This window comes from Gopherus flavomarginatus, chromosome 4 (genome assembly GCF_025201925.1).
Source record: "Gopherus flavomarginatus isolate rGopFla2 chromosome 4, rGopFla2.mat.asm, whole genome shotgun sequence".
NCBI classification, from domain to species: Eukaryota; Metazoa; Chordata; order Testudines; family Testudinidae; genus Gopherus; species Gopherus flavomarginatus.
Window position 1 is genome coordinate 205,497,011 of NC_066620.1, and position 16,746 is coordinate 205,513,756.

General features: G+C 40.0%; 1 protein-coding gene across 1 annotated transcript in view; it reads left to right on the forward strand.

Moving 5' to 3' along the window:
- The first annotated feature begins 1,371 nt into the window (after window positions 1-1,371).
- TFAP2D (transcription factor AP-2 delta) overlaps window positions 1,372-16,746 on the forward strand; it is a 50,007-nt gene continuing 34,632 nt past the window's right edge. The window contains exons 1-3 of the mRNA XM_050948880.1: window positions 1,372-1,442; window positions 2,254-2,751; window positions 5,838-5,898. Of these exons, the coding sequence (XP_050804837.1) occupies window positions 1,404-1,442; window positions 2,254-2,751; window positions 5,838-5,898 (598 nt within the window). The 5' untranslated portion in view covers window positions 1,372-1,403. The remainder of the gene's footprint in view (window positions 1,443-2,253; window positions 2,752-5,837; window positions 5,899-16,746) is intronic.

Here is a 16,746-nt window from a genome sequence, read left to right on the forward strand (position 1 = left end):
AAACACTGAAAAGCAAACCAAATTAAATGGCAATTAAAAGAGAGTTATACCCTCTTTTAACTCCAGGCTTGTAATCTGTAGAAACTAGCCATCAGCAGACACACATCGGCAGGAAATGCCATTTGGCCAGGAACCTTTCTCAGAACGTTTACAACTTCCCAGGATTGTGCTCGATTTGGAACGGTCGTTTGTATTTTGATACTTCTCGTTCTAAATAGAACGTTTCTTCTTCGTTCTTCCCCCAAGTGTGCTTCAGACCCAACCTCCCACTGTCAATAAATAAATATATAAATATATTTGTAAAACCTTCATATGTGCAATACAGGGCTATCCAGCCTCAAGTAATTTTCCACGAATAAAATGTATCAGCACTTCTTTAAAAAAAACTAAAAATAAAACTTAATTTAAATGGAAAACGGTCCACTCTCCTCTCACACAATCCCATCTTTTCCCTCATATTTCATATGTGGGTATATTTAAGTGTATGTGTGGATCTTTAAGTGTATGTATGTATGTATATATATATATATATATACACACTATATGTAAGGTATATATACGTGTGTGTGTGTGTATAAAAATTCAGTGCAATTACACTTTATGGTCTCAGACTAGCTATTTATTTGAAAAACTATTTTAAAAAAGATTGGAATGTGGGGTGAACTTGAATTCGATGTAAACGTAAGAAAAAAATCAAGCCCAGCAACATTGTTTTAATTTAGAAAAATACAGCTAAAGACACACACCAAAAATGTGCAATCTTTTATTTGGGTCTATATTTAAAAGCAATAGAACCAACAGGAAGGATCACACTTACCTATTAAAAATGACGATTTAATTAATATAGATTACTATCTCTATTAGCTCTATAGCCTCCCGATAAAATGTGTTCAAAATGCCCCCTTCGATCAGATTAGCTCCCATATTAGCCTGTGTGAGAAAAAAGCATTCTAAAGAGTGGAGGAAAAACTGTATAAAAATGTTGAAAGAACCTACAGTTCCTTATTAGGCGAAGATACAATATTTATTCCTTGTCTCCTGGGATGAAGCTCCTCTATCTATTGTCCTCTCAGTTCTCAGTGCTGATGCTTAATTTTCAAAACTTCTATATTACCAAGGGACCTACGACATCAGCCAAAGAAATACCCAGCAAGTACAAAATCTGATCCAGGGAGCTGCTTTTGTGCAGAGGGAAAATTTTGTTCCTACAGGTTTTTAAGGTGGTGAATGGAAAAGGAAAGCGATCTGATCTATGCAGATACATTGCAAATTCTCTCGTAGATATAGATTTTTTAAAAACCGGGTGGGGATACAAGGAGTTTGGATGTTTTAAATTTATTTTGATTTGATTTGATTTTTTTGAGAGGGAAGTTTATCCTGAGCCTTTTTTCGGAGAACCCAAAATGTCAACTACATTTCCAGGACTAGTCCACGAAGCAGAGGTATTTTGTGTGTGTGTGTGTGTGTGTTCATGGGTGTGTGTGTGCATGGGTGTGAGCGTGTGTGCCTCTGTGGTTGTTTCCATTTTTTAATCCATATTGGACCGTTACATTTAATTATAATCCTGCTTCAGAGATCATTTAAAGAGGTATAGGGAGAGAATTCGTTATGACATCTGTCACCAGCCAGAGCAACTCATTACCACTTTGAAATAGTCCCAGCACGAAAACAGAATTAGACCCCTAATAACATAATGAAGTTGGGGGGAAAATAATTAAATCGCCAGAAACGGGAAGATGTGGAAAGGATGGAGCCTGGCCTTCCTCTAGGAACATTTGACGGGGACAATGTGACGGGATTCCTTAGAAACCGGGGTTCCAAACACAAGAAGGCGGCTGCTAGCTATCTAGATGTGTAATGCTCTATAACACATGGGCGAGATTTTTTTCCCCCTTCTGAGTGTTCCCGTGGAATTAAAGCCCTTCTGCATGATGACTTTTTGTTTCAGTCACAGATAGCAGAGGCTGCGATCAGTACTTTTGGTTGTGGTCCATTTTTTTTTTTTTATTTCTGTGTTGTGGATTCGTTTTGCTCGACTGCACTAAGGCAGGTTCGGGTGTTTATTTATTATTTTGACCAGACCTGCATGACACCCGCCCAAGGTGTTGGGGAAGCGACCTTGGGGAGGCTTGGAGCCAGGCACCTCGAATGGGGGGAAGCTATGCAGGGTAGGGTGCTGGGCAGAGTCGCACACTGTGTTTTAAATGACAAACCTCCAAGTTTTGGGGTCTCCTTTTCCCTTCTTCCTTTCAGATACGTCACGACGGATCAAACAGCTATCGTTTGATGCAGCTTGGATGTCTGGAGTCTGTGGCCAACTCAACTGTCGCCTATTCCTCCTCTTCGCCTCTAACTTACTCCACCACCGGCACTGAGTTTGCTTCCCCATATTTCTCCACTAATCACCAGTACACACCACTTCATCACCAGTCCTTCCACTACGAGTTCCAACACGGGCACCCGGCAGTCAACCCTGACGCTTACTCCTTGAATTCTCTCCACCACTCGCAGCAATACTACCAGCAGATCCACCATGGGGAACCCACCGATTTTATTAACCTGCACAACGCCCGGGCTCTCAAATCCTCTTGCTTGGACGAGCAGAGGAGAGAGCTGGGATGTTTAGATGCTTACCGGCGCCACGACCTGTCTCTTATGAGCCATGGGTCCCAATATGGGATGCATCCCGATCAAAGACTCCTGCCAGGACCAAGCCTCGGGCTTGCAGCCTCGGGGACAGACGATTTGCAGGTAAATAGCATGCAATATACTTTCGATGATGCATCCTCCTCATAGCCTCTTCGCTTCAGGATCGCTCTCACACCGATCACATAGGGTGGAGGCGTAAGAGCCATTTCCAGGGTCCAAAACTAAAAACATGTAGTCCTCTTGCCTGACAAATAACCTCGCACCTGGATTAACGTTTTAGATGGTGGCTGAGTTGAAACAGGTGCGGTTTGGCTAGTTAATCAGGAGATTGTGTGTGTGTGTTTGTGTGTATCCCCTCCAAACCAAAGGCACTCGAAATGGCTACAAAATAATCCATCTAAATCCATTTTTCTCCCTTTCCTAATGTGTGTGGTAAATGTATATATTTAATTAACACGCCGACACATATAAAAATCCAAATAGACCGAGGGAGGGGGAAGGAGAAACGTTAGGAAAAAATATATCTCTGCTATGAGATATTTAAAAAACAAATCTCATGGTGTCCTGCAGATATCCCTTAGTTTAACTGCGATAGATGAAATGTTAAAGCAAAAAGTAAAGAATAAAATAAATGTTGGACAGTAAAATAGTGAAGGTCTTGAGATATATAGATATGGATGCAGATCTATCTATCTATCTATCTATCTATATAACCTAGTGTGTAGTCATTTATGAATCCGTTATCATCAGCTAAGAATTGATATCCAGCCATCTATTTGTCCCAAATTAAAATGTATTTTTAAAACTATCATTTATTAGAACAATACATATTTTTTAAAAAAGCGATTATACAAATACTTTCCCTTTAAACAAGCTAAGGAGCCAGGTTCACTCCAGATGTAGCCAGGCTAAAACGGATTTAACCGTATTTACTGTACTTACTTCCCCTCAGTCTTTGCTTCCTTTCCCACAATGCACTCTATATTGTCCTTTCCCCCATACATAGGGATCAGCTGCTCTAAAAGAACCCAGAAGTTTGGAGAACTAAGAAGATCCCAGTTAGAAAGATTTTCCTCTATTTACCTCGGAGCAAGGGATTATTGAGGGGAGGGAATACCAACCAAAGAATATTATCTGTTCGATCCCTTTGGAGGAGAAACACTTTAAATCTTGATTTTTCTACATTTAAATTCACTAAATAATTGTATATTCTCTGGCATTTTTAAAATATATTTTCCATAAGGCTTCCCTTATGTCCACCCCCTAACCCCCAAATCTGGCATTCACTTCTTAGCCCAACTAAAACCTATTTACTCCTTTTTATAACCACGTCTGCTGCTGATTTTTTTGTATCTGTACAAATTTTTTTTCTTTGCCAGGCACAAAGCCTTGTATCTTTCAAAAGAGGGGATTAAGAACGTTTGCAAGGCAGCGGACAATGCCTAAATCCTGTGCAAAAGAGCACCATACTTTATCCAATTTTCGACTTAGTGCCATTCAACTGGTCATTTATGCAATGTCATCCGACCAAACAACATATTTCCCTTGCAAATCATAATAATATAGAAATAATAAAACTTGGTTAAGTTGGCAGCTCCAGATTCATGTTTATTAAAAATAGAAATAAACAGCTTTGGAAAAAATAAAGGAAAAGGTTCATCATTTGATCAAAATCCATTTAAAAAATAAACCTGATCCTCCCTTTGCATCTTGGTACCCTCCCTTTCACTTATTTTTCACTCCCTCTATTTCCATACAGAAGAGGGAAATATATTGAGGTATAGAAAAGACTCATCGGGGAGAAATTGAATGTATGTATTTAGTTGCTTCAAAACACATTTTCGGGCTTGTTAATTTCACCATGTGTTTAGTGGGAGGTGTTTTGGTGGTAAACTGAAATAGAGAGGACAGGCGGACTATAAACCAAAACGGTGGTCTAACCAGTTTCCCCTTCTCCTCCGTCTTTCTTTTTAAAACGGTCATCAGCATATGCCTCATTTCCAATGCAACAAATGTAAATATACTTTCCCCTGCACAGAATGTTAAGTGAAAGTCCAATAGTTTAGAGGGCGGTTTAAGTCAGCCTAACAGATGCAAACAGTCTTGGGGCTGGAGTGGCATCTTTCAGTCCCCTAAAAAGATTTTCCATGGACAACAAAGGAAACTGTCACACCTTTTTCCGTCACCGCTTTAATTTATGCTCAGTCGCCAAGTTTTTTTACATATTGATTTCATAATCACTTTAAAGCAGAACACTTAAAATAAGAAAGAGCCTTGAAAAGGAGGGTCTTACAGGCCAGCGCCAATATGGTGAAACTGGGGGAGAGCGCCAGGACTGTAAAGGTTGTTTTGTAAAGTGGGGGTTTTATTATGCACCGGCTCTCCCTCCGCATTTACTTCACTGTTCACGGGCTGTTGAGTAGGTTAACACTCTTAAAGGACTCTTTCATGTCAAATATCTGGTTTGTTTGTAAAGGAAAATGCGTCTTTACCACATTTCCACTGTGTTTCTTCCCCCAGTATATATGTAAAAAAAACCGTTAAACCTTTCATGATCCCCAACAAAAATATGTATAAAAAGGAATTGGATCTAAAAATAAGAGAGTATGAGTTAGAATAAATATAAGGAAGAGAGGTGTAGAAATGCAAACCTCTTCCTAGATAAGCCAAGACACACATACACACATCAACATATATTCTCTTGTACATAGCGCATGAGCGGCTATGTTACATACACGCGGGTGTGTGTATGTGTGTACACTCTCTCATACACACACAATATACAGCATGAGAGAGAGAGATCGAAATCTGGTAGAATTATTGACAGTTGCTTAGATTTTATTTGTTTAGATCAACAGATATTTGGGAGAATTTCTTTGTGTATACACTGCACACACACACTGTATACATGTACACACACGGAGAGACTATATGCATATATATATATATATAATAGCAAGGAACCTGATACTTACTCTGTGAAAAATACATTTCCTTGGATAGTGGAAGATTAAAGAATTAGACTGAGATATTGTATGGAGTTGTCAGGTAATTTAAATCCCATTTTAGAAATGTGTTGCTGAAATATTGTCTTTACTGTCGTTATTGACCGAGCTTCATATTAAAAACAAACGCTGCTTAATTTTAAGCGTTTTGGTATCTGACTGATTTTTTTTTCATAATTGAAGGGGTCGGTGGAGGCCCAATGTGGGCTAGTACTGAACAGCCAAGGTGGGGTGATAAGGAGAGGTAAGCAGGTTAAAAAATATTTTCTATATTTGACTTCTTTTAAAAAAAACAACCCTATGTCTCTCTCTAGCTGTTGTTGTGCAAGCATATTACAGATATATTGGAAAAGGATTGATGAATTCAAAGAGAAGCACGTTAAAACTAATGTAGTGTCTTGATGGTTTTGTAGAGCATCAGTAATTTACAAATACCCCCCTTCATGGCAGCTCTCCGAAATGAAAGGCGAATCGAGGTTTCGGTTTGTTTCATTAGTTCCCCGTTTCTCAGGTAGATTTCTCGTTATGATTTAAAAATATTTGTGCTCTCTAGTGCCTGGCTGTTAAATTTACAGGCTGATCTCTTATGTACAGGGCGAGAGTTCTGGAAATATGAATATAATAAATAACTCAGTGTTACAGAGCGGTTGATAAATCAGTAATTGACAAAGTAGTTAGCTGCCTGGGTAAAGCAGCCCTTGATTCCTTCTGCTTCTGAAAATATCTGCAGATTCTGTTCTCTTTCCGGAATACCTTGCTCATGACTATTTGGGGGGAAAAATCTGTTTTGACTAAGAGATGCAAAAATAGGCCGCATTGTCCATAGGCCCATATATTCAACTCCAATATAGAGACATACTGTATCCCAAGATAATGCTTATCAGAAATATATGTATTCATTATCAAAAAAATATAAGGGATTTGTCAAAGACCCACCCTACGTCTTGGAAAGTAATATTCTTTCCCGTCATTATTCACCTTCTTGTTGAATGAAGTCCGTTCTTATTCATTATGCTATTAGGTGCCGTGTTATCGAAGTAGAATAAAACCGATGTTATTATTCAGATCCCGGGACAAACTATAGATTTAAATAAAAAATAAAATACACCCGGGAACGAATCGCCATTAAAATTGCTTTGGAAAAAAAAAAACCTCTAGTATTAAACAGAGACTGAGATCCGACACAGATGGTGAGTCACTCCGAATTGTTTCGACTGGTTGTTTTATCCCATGTACAGATTGAAATCCCCAGTTTGGTGGCAAGGAGCATTGTAAATCTTGACCCAGTGACTGTGGGAGGGGAGAATTAGCCCAAAACAAAAGGCGGGAGGTGGGTGGGGTGGATAACAACTGAATCCACTTGTATTTTAAACAAGAGTGATTTGCTTGCCAAGGATTTTAGCACTAGCATAACGTTCAGCAATGAAATCCGACAGCACAAACACGCCGGGGCCTGGTAGTGTCAACGTGGTAGCTGAGAGAACAAAAAGCCAAGTGAGAGGCTGTTATTCAAAGCAATGTGGACGGTAGATGAAAGATGGGGCCGTCATTGAGAAGGCTGGTGACACTAGCTCTGGTGCTGAAAGAACAGCGCCACTAATTGCAATCTTTCCCGGCGCTGGCCTCTTCCTTCCAACCTGGGGTTGTCTTTGGAGTCCGTCCTGTGTAACACTATACATATCCCCTGGTTTAAAAATGTAGCCCCCGCCACACGGCTCGGAGGCAAGTTAGATTTAATTCTTATTTCACATAGGAATGAACCAAGGGCGGGGGGGGGGGAGAGGGAGGCTGCTGAAGTCTGTAAAGTGGGAGAAAACAGAGGAGTTGAGGGTGACATTCCTCCCACAGTTCTGTTTGCAGTAGTACCGGAGAAGCATGGCGGGTTGAAACTTCAGGACGTCGCAGGGATTGCTTCTACATGGATGTGTGTTAGCAGTTCCTATCGGTTGCAATCTGTCCATAAAAAGGCTTTACCCCCGCCTGCGTGTTTCCCCTTGGCTCTTTCTTCTTGCAATTCAGTTGATATTAATTATATCTTAGAAAATGTTTTCGTTTCTGAACCAAAATCTGACCTCTAGGAAGCTAAATCCTTATCAAAGAGAGATGGGGAGTGAATGAATTCCCATAAATTGGGGTTTATGTCTGTACTACTTGGCTGGGATCTAATCTCCCTTGTGAGAGAGGATTCATATATCCGTTCTGTTCACATCCAGTTTATTCAATTTCTCCAGCTCAGCTAAGGAGTTTCCAATTACCTGTGTGGCTGATTGCAGTCAAGACTTTTTTTTTTTAAGCGATCAAGTTGCTCAAAGATTTAAAGATTGATAGTAAAGGAAATCCGGCCTGAAAATATAAGCTTTTTCCTCCACTGATCTAGTGCGGAACCGAAGCTGCACGGGAGCTACCTCTTGATGAAGTCAGGCGTAGATATCAAAGATGAGTCTTCACGTTTCAAATGTATATTAAAAATGCATAATAAATATTTTGTACGACTTCAAAAAAAAGCGATCGGAGTTAGTAATAATCAAAACATCCTACGCCTAACCTCGGTACAGAATCCCATATAAATACATCAGACTTCTTTTCTGGTGATACATCATCAAGAATATATTAATTCGGGGCTTCCCTAATATTTTAAACGGCTCGTGTCAGACTTTTTTTCTCGTTAATACATACATATATATATATTTTTAAAAATAATGAGGTTGGCTGTTCTTTTTTTACTCGAAGGAAGAAAGAAAGAAAGATTTTAAAATAAAGCTCCTCATGTAATTTCCCCGTGAACAGAAGTCATTCTATTGTTCGGGGAAAGAGGAGGGGGGGGGGTCTTAAAGGCCACGTGGTTTTCTTTATCAACCTGAATAATAATTATAATAAATACAAATAAATCAAAAACAGCCTCAGCAACCCCCCGTGTCCGTCTCCGAACACAGGTCTGACATTGCGCATCCTGGCTGGCTGCGATATTGTTCGGTGCCATGATTTTGTTTTCCTTTAATGAGCCTCGGAAAGTAAAAGACTTTTGCAGGACTTTGGTGGTGGCGAGATAATTACCAGCTAGATAAAATATTTGCCACCAATTCTGATGCAGAGATCCCCATGCTATCACTTTCATTTACTGGTGTGCAGGATATAGCCCGGAGCGCCACTACTCCAACCATCAGAACCAATAATCTTTACTTTACCTACTGCTCGTGTATCGATAGCTTCTCTAGCCTCAGGCAGCTGCTTTGATATGTTAATATTTCTGAGTACCAAATTCTGCAGAGATCATATTAATGTTGTACATACAGACTGGAGCTTTGCCTTAAAGTTGAATATTCAGATCGCCTGTTTCAAAAGAAATCACTCGAAGAAACGAAACTTCTATTTACAGGAGTCGTCTGTGGTTTTGGATCATTAAAACAAAACAAAACACCAACAAACCCCCACCTTCTCCTCTGACACTTTCCCTGGAAATGTCTCCGGCTTTCATTATGATCGACTCCTTCCCTTTTACGTTGCCATTTTAAAGCCAAAGAGCCTGCTTCCCGTTTGATTGGGGGGGGGCTTGTTTGCTAACCCCCCCTCCCAAGCCCCCCTGCGTATGAAGCATCCACCGCTTCAGTGTCCTCACCTCCAAATATTTGGATTTAAAAAAACAACACGGTGACATTTGGCCCCAGTCGTTTTATGAAATCGAGAAGGCAAACTCTAAAAAAAAAAAAAAAAAAAAGCTCTTGTTTCGCTTTGTGATCATCCATCGTTCCTGCCCCAGGCTAATTTCAAGATGCTTAAATACCGCTATCGCCTCTGGGCCATGACGAGAGAGGGGCCAGGCTACCGGCAATTGCTCTTTTTCGATTGCCCTTGGCAACATAAAATACAAACTACTTTGAATCAAAACATTTTGGGGGAATTAATATGATCTGAACTCTGCACGTTCTCAGAGATCTTGAGTTTGTCAGATCGCTTAGAGGTGACTGACATGCGAATGCGGAGGCATTAATACCTAGCTAGGAACACTGTCAGATCTTATTTGATTAAAAACACAAATTCTTAAAAGCTCAAGCATCAGTCACCCAAAAGTCTGCCAATAAAATCATGGGAAAGACGCTTCCCCTTCTCTCTTCTGCCTTTTATGTATTTACTTATGGCGCTGCCTCCAATTTGAAAGGGATTCGATGCGGCTTGATCATTTTCTCTGATCCTCAGTTTTAATTTGAGACACTTCATGACGAAACTGCAGCCTCATGTCTCACTCATTAAGGGCGAGAGTTTAAGCGGGGGACGCTTAGAGCCTATGTTAACACAGAACAACAAACTGAAGCTCCCCAAGACATTTTCCCCTTTATGATACCTCGGGTCATACATGGAAGGAGCGGTAGACTAGATCTGGGTGTAAAAGGTGCTTTCCATATACTATCTCTGTAATCTCTGCAATAGTGGTACTGAAAACTGGGCAGATACAGGAATGGTAATATCCTTTATTGCTTTTATTTCATTTACATTGCAAACACCTGTTTGGCAGGAAAGTTAACAGGGAATTTATTTTGCTTGCTTGCTAAATATTCTCTATTTCAAGTTAGATTATCCTATTGTATCTCCCTCTCCCTCTCCCCTTCTCTCTCTCTCTCTCTCTCTCACCCCTGCGCCACCCCAAGATAGGTTATATCTATTCCTACATTTCTCCAGTACTATTCTGTATCCAAAATACAATATATATGTAGAACATCGAAAAAGCAGAATTCGGTCTTACATAACAAAGGATAATGTATCGTTCTACAATGATGTTGTGAAACTTTCCACTAAAAGGAAACTTATTTTCTCCAGGTAATTAAAGGCAAAGGATAAGATCTGGATCCACAGGCGCATCCTGTACAGTAGGCTAATATAGCACTGTACATAAAGGCAATTTAATCTTTCAATTGTCTTTTCTTCCGTTTGTTGTTCTCAGGCCCCACCTCCTTTCCACCACCAGCTCTTATCCGCTGAAGAACCTTACAATAGTCTTGATAATCCTGTAATACCTATAATTGTGTCCTGAGCCCTAATGCACTGTAATTAACACGGCTGTCTCTTTTCAGGGGCCAATTTGAATTGTATTCAATCCTAATAACTTGTTTAATTAATAGGTTTCGCGGTTCCAGCCGAGATAATCTCAAACCGACAACAACAAACATTGGTCGAGGGGTTACGCTAGAAGGCAGGGTCTGTAATCCGCGCTGCGTTTGTGTTTATTAGGCGTCAAATAAAATAAATAATAATGATTTTTTAAAAACCCATTCCTGCAACTTGCTTTGCCCTCCACGGGAACGGCAAGCACCTGGTTAGGTTGGGAGGGAGTCGGTTTTGTTTGCCTGCACAAATCTTCCCTTGTGGTGTCAAGCCAATGCCGCAACTGGTCGCTAATGTTTGCAAGATCAGGCTCCTTGCGAAACTTGGGGATGGGAACAAACGCCCCGTTTCCGTCAGAGCTGCATGGAAATGTGGCTTCAGCTGTAGCATGGAAGGAGTTACCGCGGGGCAGGGGAGTCCGCTCTGTGCTGACCTTCTGCTAGTTTCTTCACCTTCTGCTCCATTGCAAGGCTGGGGGCTTTTGTGCTTCCTAACGCGGGACAACAGCTTCAGCTCGGCCTGGCTGTGAATGGCTGAAACACGCGCTAGCCACACACACACACACACACCGGCGCACCATCCAAGCCACACAAACAGAACTTCCATAGCATACACACAGACGCACCGGCGCACAATCCAAGCCACACAAACAGAATTTCCATAGCACACACACACACACACCGGCGCACCATCCAAGCCACACAAACAGAATTTCCATAGCATACACACACACACACCCCGGAAGCAACACAAACAGAACTTCCATAGCATACACACAGACGCACCGGCGCACAATCCAAGCCACACAAAGAGAACTTCCATAGCACAGACTGGGACAGGGCGCAAAACACAATGCACACGTTGCCCAGCGCACAGAACACCACACGCACCTGAACACCACCACAAGCAGTTATGCGCACCAGGACAGGACGCACACATCGGTACAACACACCAGCAGCACACAACGCAAGTAGAAGAGGGTCGCACATCTCGCGCCACGCACACACAGCGAGGACAGCACCCAGACATACAATATGTCAAATACAACACCTCCCACCCGCACGCGCGCGTGCACACCCACACACCCACACACACCCATAGAGAGAGCACACAGACTAGCACAAAGCCCAGCAGCACCTAATGCAAACGAGACGCACAGAGTGCAAAAGACAACACAAGGAAGACAAAAGTACATAATACAACACAGGAAACACAAAACGCACCACACAACGTACCCAAGTCTCATCATTAGACACACACACACACATGCACACAGGAAGAAAACACACAATACAACACAAAACACAATATAGAGTGCCAAAATCTCATCATTCAGCATATACGCAGAACACAGCAAGCCAAAAGAAAGAAAGAAAGAAGCCTGCCTACATTTCCCCAAATCTCTGGCACGATGAAGAACTGGCACATTTGCTAAAAGATTGTTAACTGGGAATTTCTGCTTTAAAAAAACCTTAATGTCTTAGGAGTTCTTTTAGACAGTTCTACTTCTTTAGGACATATCTGACAGTTTGGGAGACAGGTGAAATAAACAAATCAAACTCTAACAATGCTTAGGAGTTATTGATGCGAAAGAGAAATGGACTGATTTTTTTCTTTTAGCTCTGAACATTTTGCATTTGAGCCCATATCATTAAAATGAGATTTATGTTCTCATTATAAAGCACAAATCCCTTCAGTATAATTGCATGATGTTGGCATTATGATTGATCAAGTGCCCATTCTCCTTCCATCGAATGTCTTCCCTTGTGCATGTCTGTAGAAATCTTCACAGCTGTGTTCCTGGAAGCCAGTGAGGGAAGGGCAAACAACAACGTAACAAACAAAAGCATACTTGTCCTTTTGTTTATTTTGTTTTGCATCCATTATAGTAACATTCCTACTTCATCTGAATTAACTTCTTAGGTCAAGATTTTCAAACATGGGTGCCCAAAGTTAGGCTCTTAAATGCCTATTTAGGCCTATACTCAAGTGGTTTGATTTTCAAATGTATTGACAACTCCGCAGCTCCCACTGAACTCAACCATATTACTCATGATTTTACAGTTACACAGGTGCTTACATTCTTTGCTGGGTCAGGATCTAAAGCTGGGCAAAAACCTTTAAAAAAATCTCCTGATTATTTACTGATATATATATATAATAAAATCACTTCTGCTGCATTCACACCCTTTTTGTGTTTAGTTAAGATGAATATTCTATAAATGAGCTTATTGCACAAATGTACATGGAAACACTACGTTTTAAGTGACTATGAGAGATAGTGACACTGTTTGAACTCATAAATGTAAGAAACCTGATTACAAAGGTTATATGTATTCAGCCTGTCCAGTCACAAATAACCAACACAGCGGGAATTTGGAACATTTACAATGAACTGGTAACAAATAAACTACAGAGCAGCAGTTCTTCACAGAAATTAATTTGAATCTGAATAATTTGATGAATAATTCTGAGAAAATTCTAAATTGCCCACAATGACTCATAAAGAGAAAAAGAGGTGAAATGTTCCAAATAAGTCACTCATCAGCAGCTATTTTGACAGCTCTTCTATTACTTAACAAAATATAAGGATTTCCATTTCTCCATTTTGTAATAAACTTCAAATTTGCCAGATTTTCAGAACACAGTAAAAAAAAATCTGAATGGTGTCATGAATTGTAACCCAGAAATTCATTTTAAATGCACCTGTAGACATAATAGAATAATAAAAGAACAGAAACTAATGTTAATTGTTTATATAAGATAATTCCCACATATATCTCCTTAAAAACCCATTTCTTCAATGACAACTCTAGTGGATTATGCTGATTCTTATAGAAAAGCACTATATACACATGTGATTTGCTACAGGCCAGAAAAAAAATATGAAATCACAATGCAGTGATAGCAGTAGAAATATATGTCTCACATTTCTGACAAAGCAATACCATTGTTTTCTATTAAAACACAAACAATTAATGCACAACATTTTAACTAACGGGAGGATGGGAGGCATCTCAGAACACAGATCTATTGATAAATGGGCACACATGTGCCCTATTCAGGATAACCATATGTCTAACTTAAAGAATGTCAGTGAGATTTAAAGTTAAGCATGTGCTTAAATGAATCGGGATCTAAATGATTTTTCACCACACCACATTATCATGTACATCTTCTATTCATAATAAAAACCATAATAAAAACCAAAATCCATAAACCTGTCTTTGCACCTTCATTTACTGACATTTTCATTGCGTTGACAGGACTGATGTGTTTCTAGTAAGTTAGTGGAGTCCGCTGCTGTTCCTACTATTATTATTTGATGCATTTATCACTGTTGGTGGCTAGTGTTTTGCACTGAAATAGTTCATTTGGTGCAAAGAGGGGAATAAAGTACCAATACTCTCCCAAAACTGGCACTTATTTCCTTTTAATGCTAATTTGTCGGCTATTTAGCACAACGCTTGATAGTTCTATTTCAAGAGGCGACAGTCAGATTAGAGGTGAGGGAACACAGTCAAAGCAGAGTCCAGCACAAGGAAGCCAGTTTTACTCCTATTTAAGTAAATGGGAAGGAAATTTTTCCCCTTTGCCTTCAGTGGGAATAGGATTGGGCCCAAAAGTATTACAGCAAAAATTAAAAATAGCCTTTCCCTATTAAAGCACCCAATCCTTCAAAGAGTTTATCAACAGCATCCTCGTCTCCCAGTGAAGTTCATGGTAGCTTAGGACACTCTATACCTTGAAGGATTGGGCTCAGAATCTTCTGTCCCTCAGTTGGGTCTTCTGTTCCCCAAATTCTAGATATCTTTTTCCCCCCTTTTCCTCGGTACAGTTATATTTGTTGAAGTAGTAATGAGGATGACAAATAAGAAGACAAAGTCATGTGATAGACGGTAACTTAATAACCACATTTATCCATGCGTTCCACAGTCGTAGCTTATGTGCCATACATGATCCTACAAATGCTTCCCCATCTCGATTATGCTTTGTCCTGGGAGTAGCCCCATTGCAGTCAACAGGTCTCTTTGCATAAGTAAGGAAAGGTTTGCAGGATCTGTTTTACAGCGAATGGGCTCATTCCTATGAAAACTTATCTATGTCAGTGCCTTGCTCGCAAGGCTAGTCCTGTTGGCGCCCTTTCAACGGCACCACTCACAAAGGACTATGTTCTGAAACCTTTACTCTGTAAGTGTCCTAGTAGACCTCACTGGGACTTCTCATGTGAATAATTGCTCACCAGTGTGTGTAAGTGGCTCACAATCTGCCACTTTACTCATGTTGAGTACTGACTTTTCATGGGTAAGGTACTACTCAGCATGAGTACTAGTGGCAGCATCTGGTTCCTAACAACTACTGAAGCGAGTGATAACTACTCATGCGAGCAAGGGTTTCCAGGATCAGACATTAAACTTATGAGAGGCTTAGAATTTTTTGCCCAGTCCTCTGCTATTTCAGTGGTTGCCCACTGCCTGTGGTTGGCTATCGGTTAGGACAGTTCCTTTGTTGTTCTGTACCAAGAAATGTGTTTCTAAAGATGAGCAATGATTGACCTTAGTTGCTGTCATTGCTATTTCATAGGAAATAATGCACAAACAGGCTGACCTCTGCTTCTTCTCAAGTTTATCTCTTCATTTTAATACAGTAACTAAAGGAGAATTGGAAGCTAAAAATATGTGCATGCAGGAAGAGGCATAACCTGTGATCTCCCACTGTTGTTTGTATTTGTCCTTCCCTTTCTATTCCTACCGCCTCTCCCTTTGTTTACTGCAACTCCCCTTGGTCTCTTCTGTGGGGTGTAGGGTACCGTCCCATGGTCCTCTTTCCCATTTGTCCCCAGTGGGTGTATTCATGTGAGTAAGGACTTCAAAGAAGATTGCCTGCTCCTCGAGGCCTATTTTTGGAGCCATCTTTGTCCGTAAAACTCCCCTCTCCTCCGTGGTGCAGTATCAATGAATAATTAATATAGTGCAATAATTATATGCAACAGATTTTACCATGTTCTAATTTGCATCTGGTTTTCAGCATTTCTAAAAAAAAAAATAAAAATGAATTTAGCTTTTTTGATTTTTGTTTGGAAGAAAAGAACACTTTTTCTTTCTTCCATACATGTTCCCCCTCCGTATTGTTATTAATGGGATTGTTTTGCATGGTAACTGTGTTTTTAAATATTTAAGTTGTAAGGCATTTACAACTACAGATTAATGACAAGGTTTTCAATAAGCTCAGGTTAGGGAAGGAAAGCCAAGGTGGGACCAAAATATTTTCATATTTAATGAATAATTATTTATTCAGTGTCAATTGCTTGTGCACATATGAGTTTAATTAAAGAGAGAGAGAGAGAAATATTAACATTTCATTAATTTCAGCACAGTCTGATTGTTTGTAAAATATACAAAGGGCTTGCCTCTTATTTTGAAATAAGTAGATCTATATAATAATATAATAATAATAATTGGAAATATACCTATCTCCTAGAACTGGAAGGGACCTCGAAAGGTACAGCAGCTGAAGAGATGGTCTAATGGAAGACAGAGTGTTTGAAGGTTCTGAGACCTCTGATAAAAAAAAAAAGCAATTGTAACATGACCATTTCTCCTGGACTAAATAGGATACCAATATTCCCAAATGATGTTATATACCAGGCGTAGGCAATCTATGGCACGCACGCCGAAGGCGGCACGTAAGCTGATTTTCAGTGGCATTCACACTGCCCCGGTCCTGGCCGCCGGTCCGGGGGGCTCTGCATTTTAATTTAATTTTAAATAAAGCTTCCTAAACATTTTTAAAACTTTATTTACTTTACATACAACAATAGTTTAGCTATATATTATATAGACTTATAGAAAAAGACCTAAAAATGTTAAAATGTATCACTGGTACTCAAAACCTTAAATCAGAGTGAATAAATAAAGACTCAGCACTTCTGAAAGGTTGCCGACCCCTGGTATATACTATCTTGTGAACGTTAAAAGGCAGCTTTTAGCAGTCA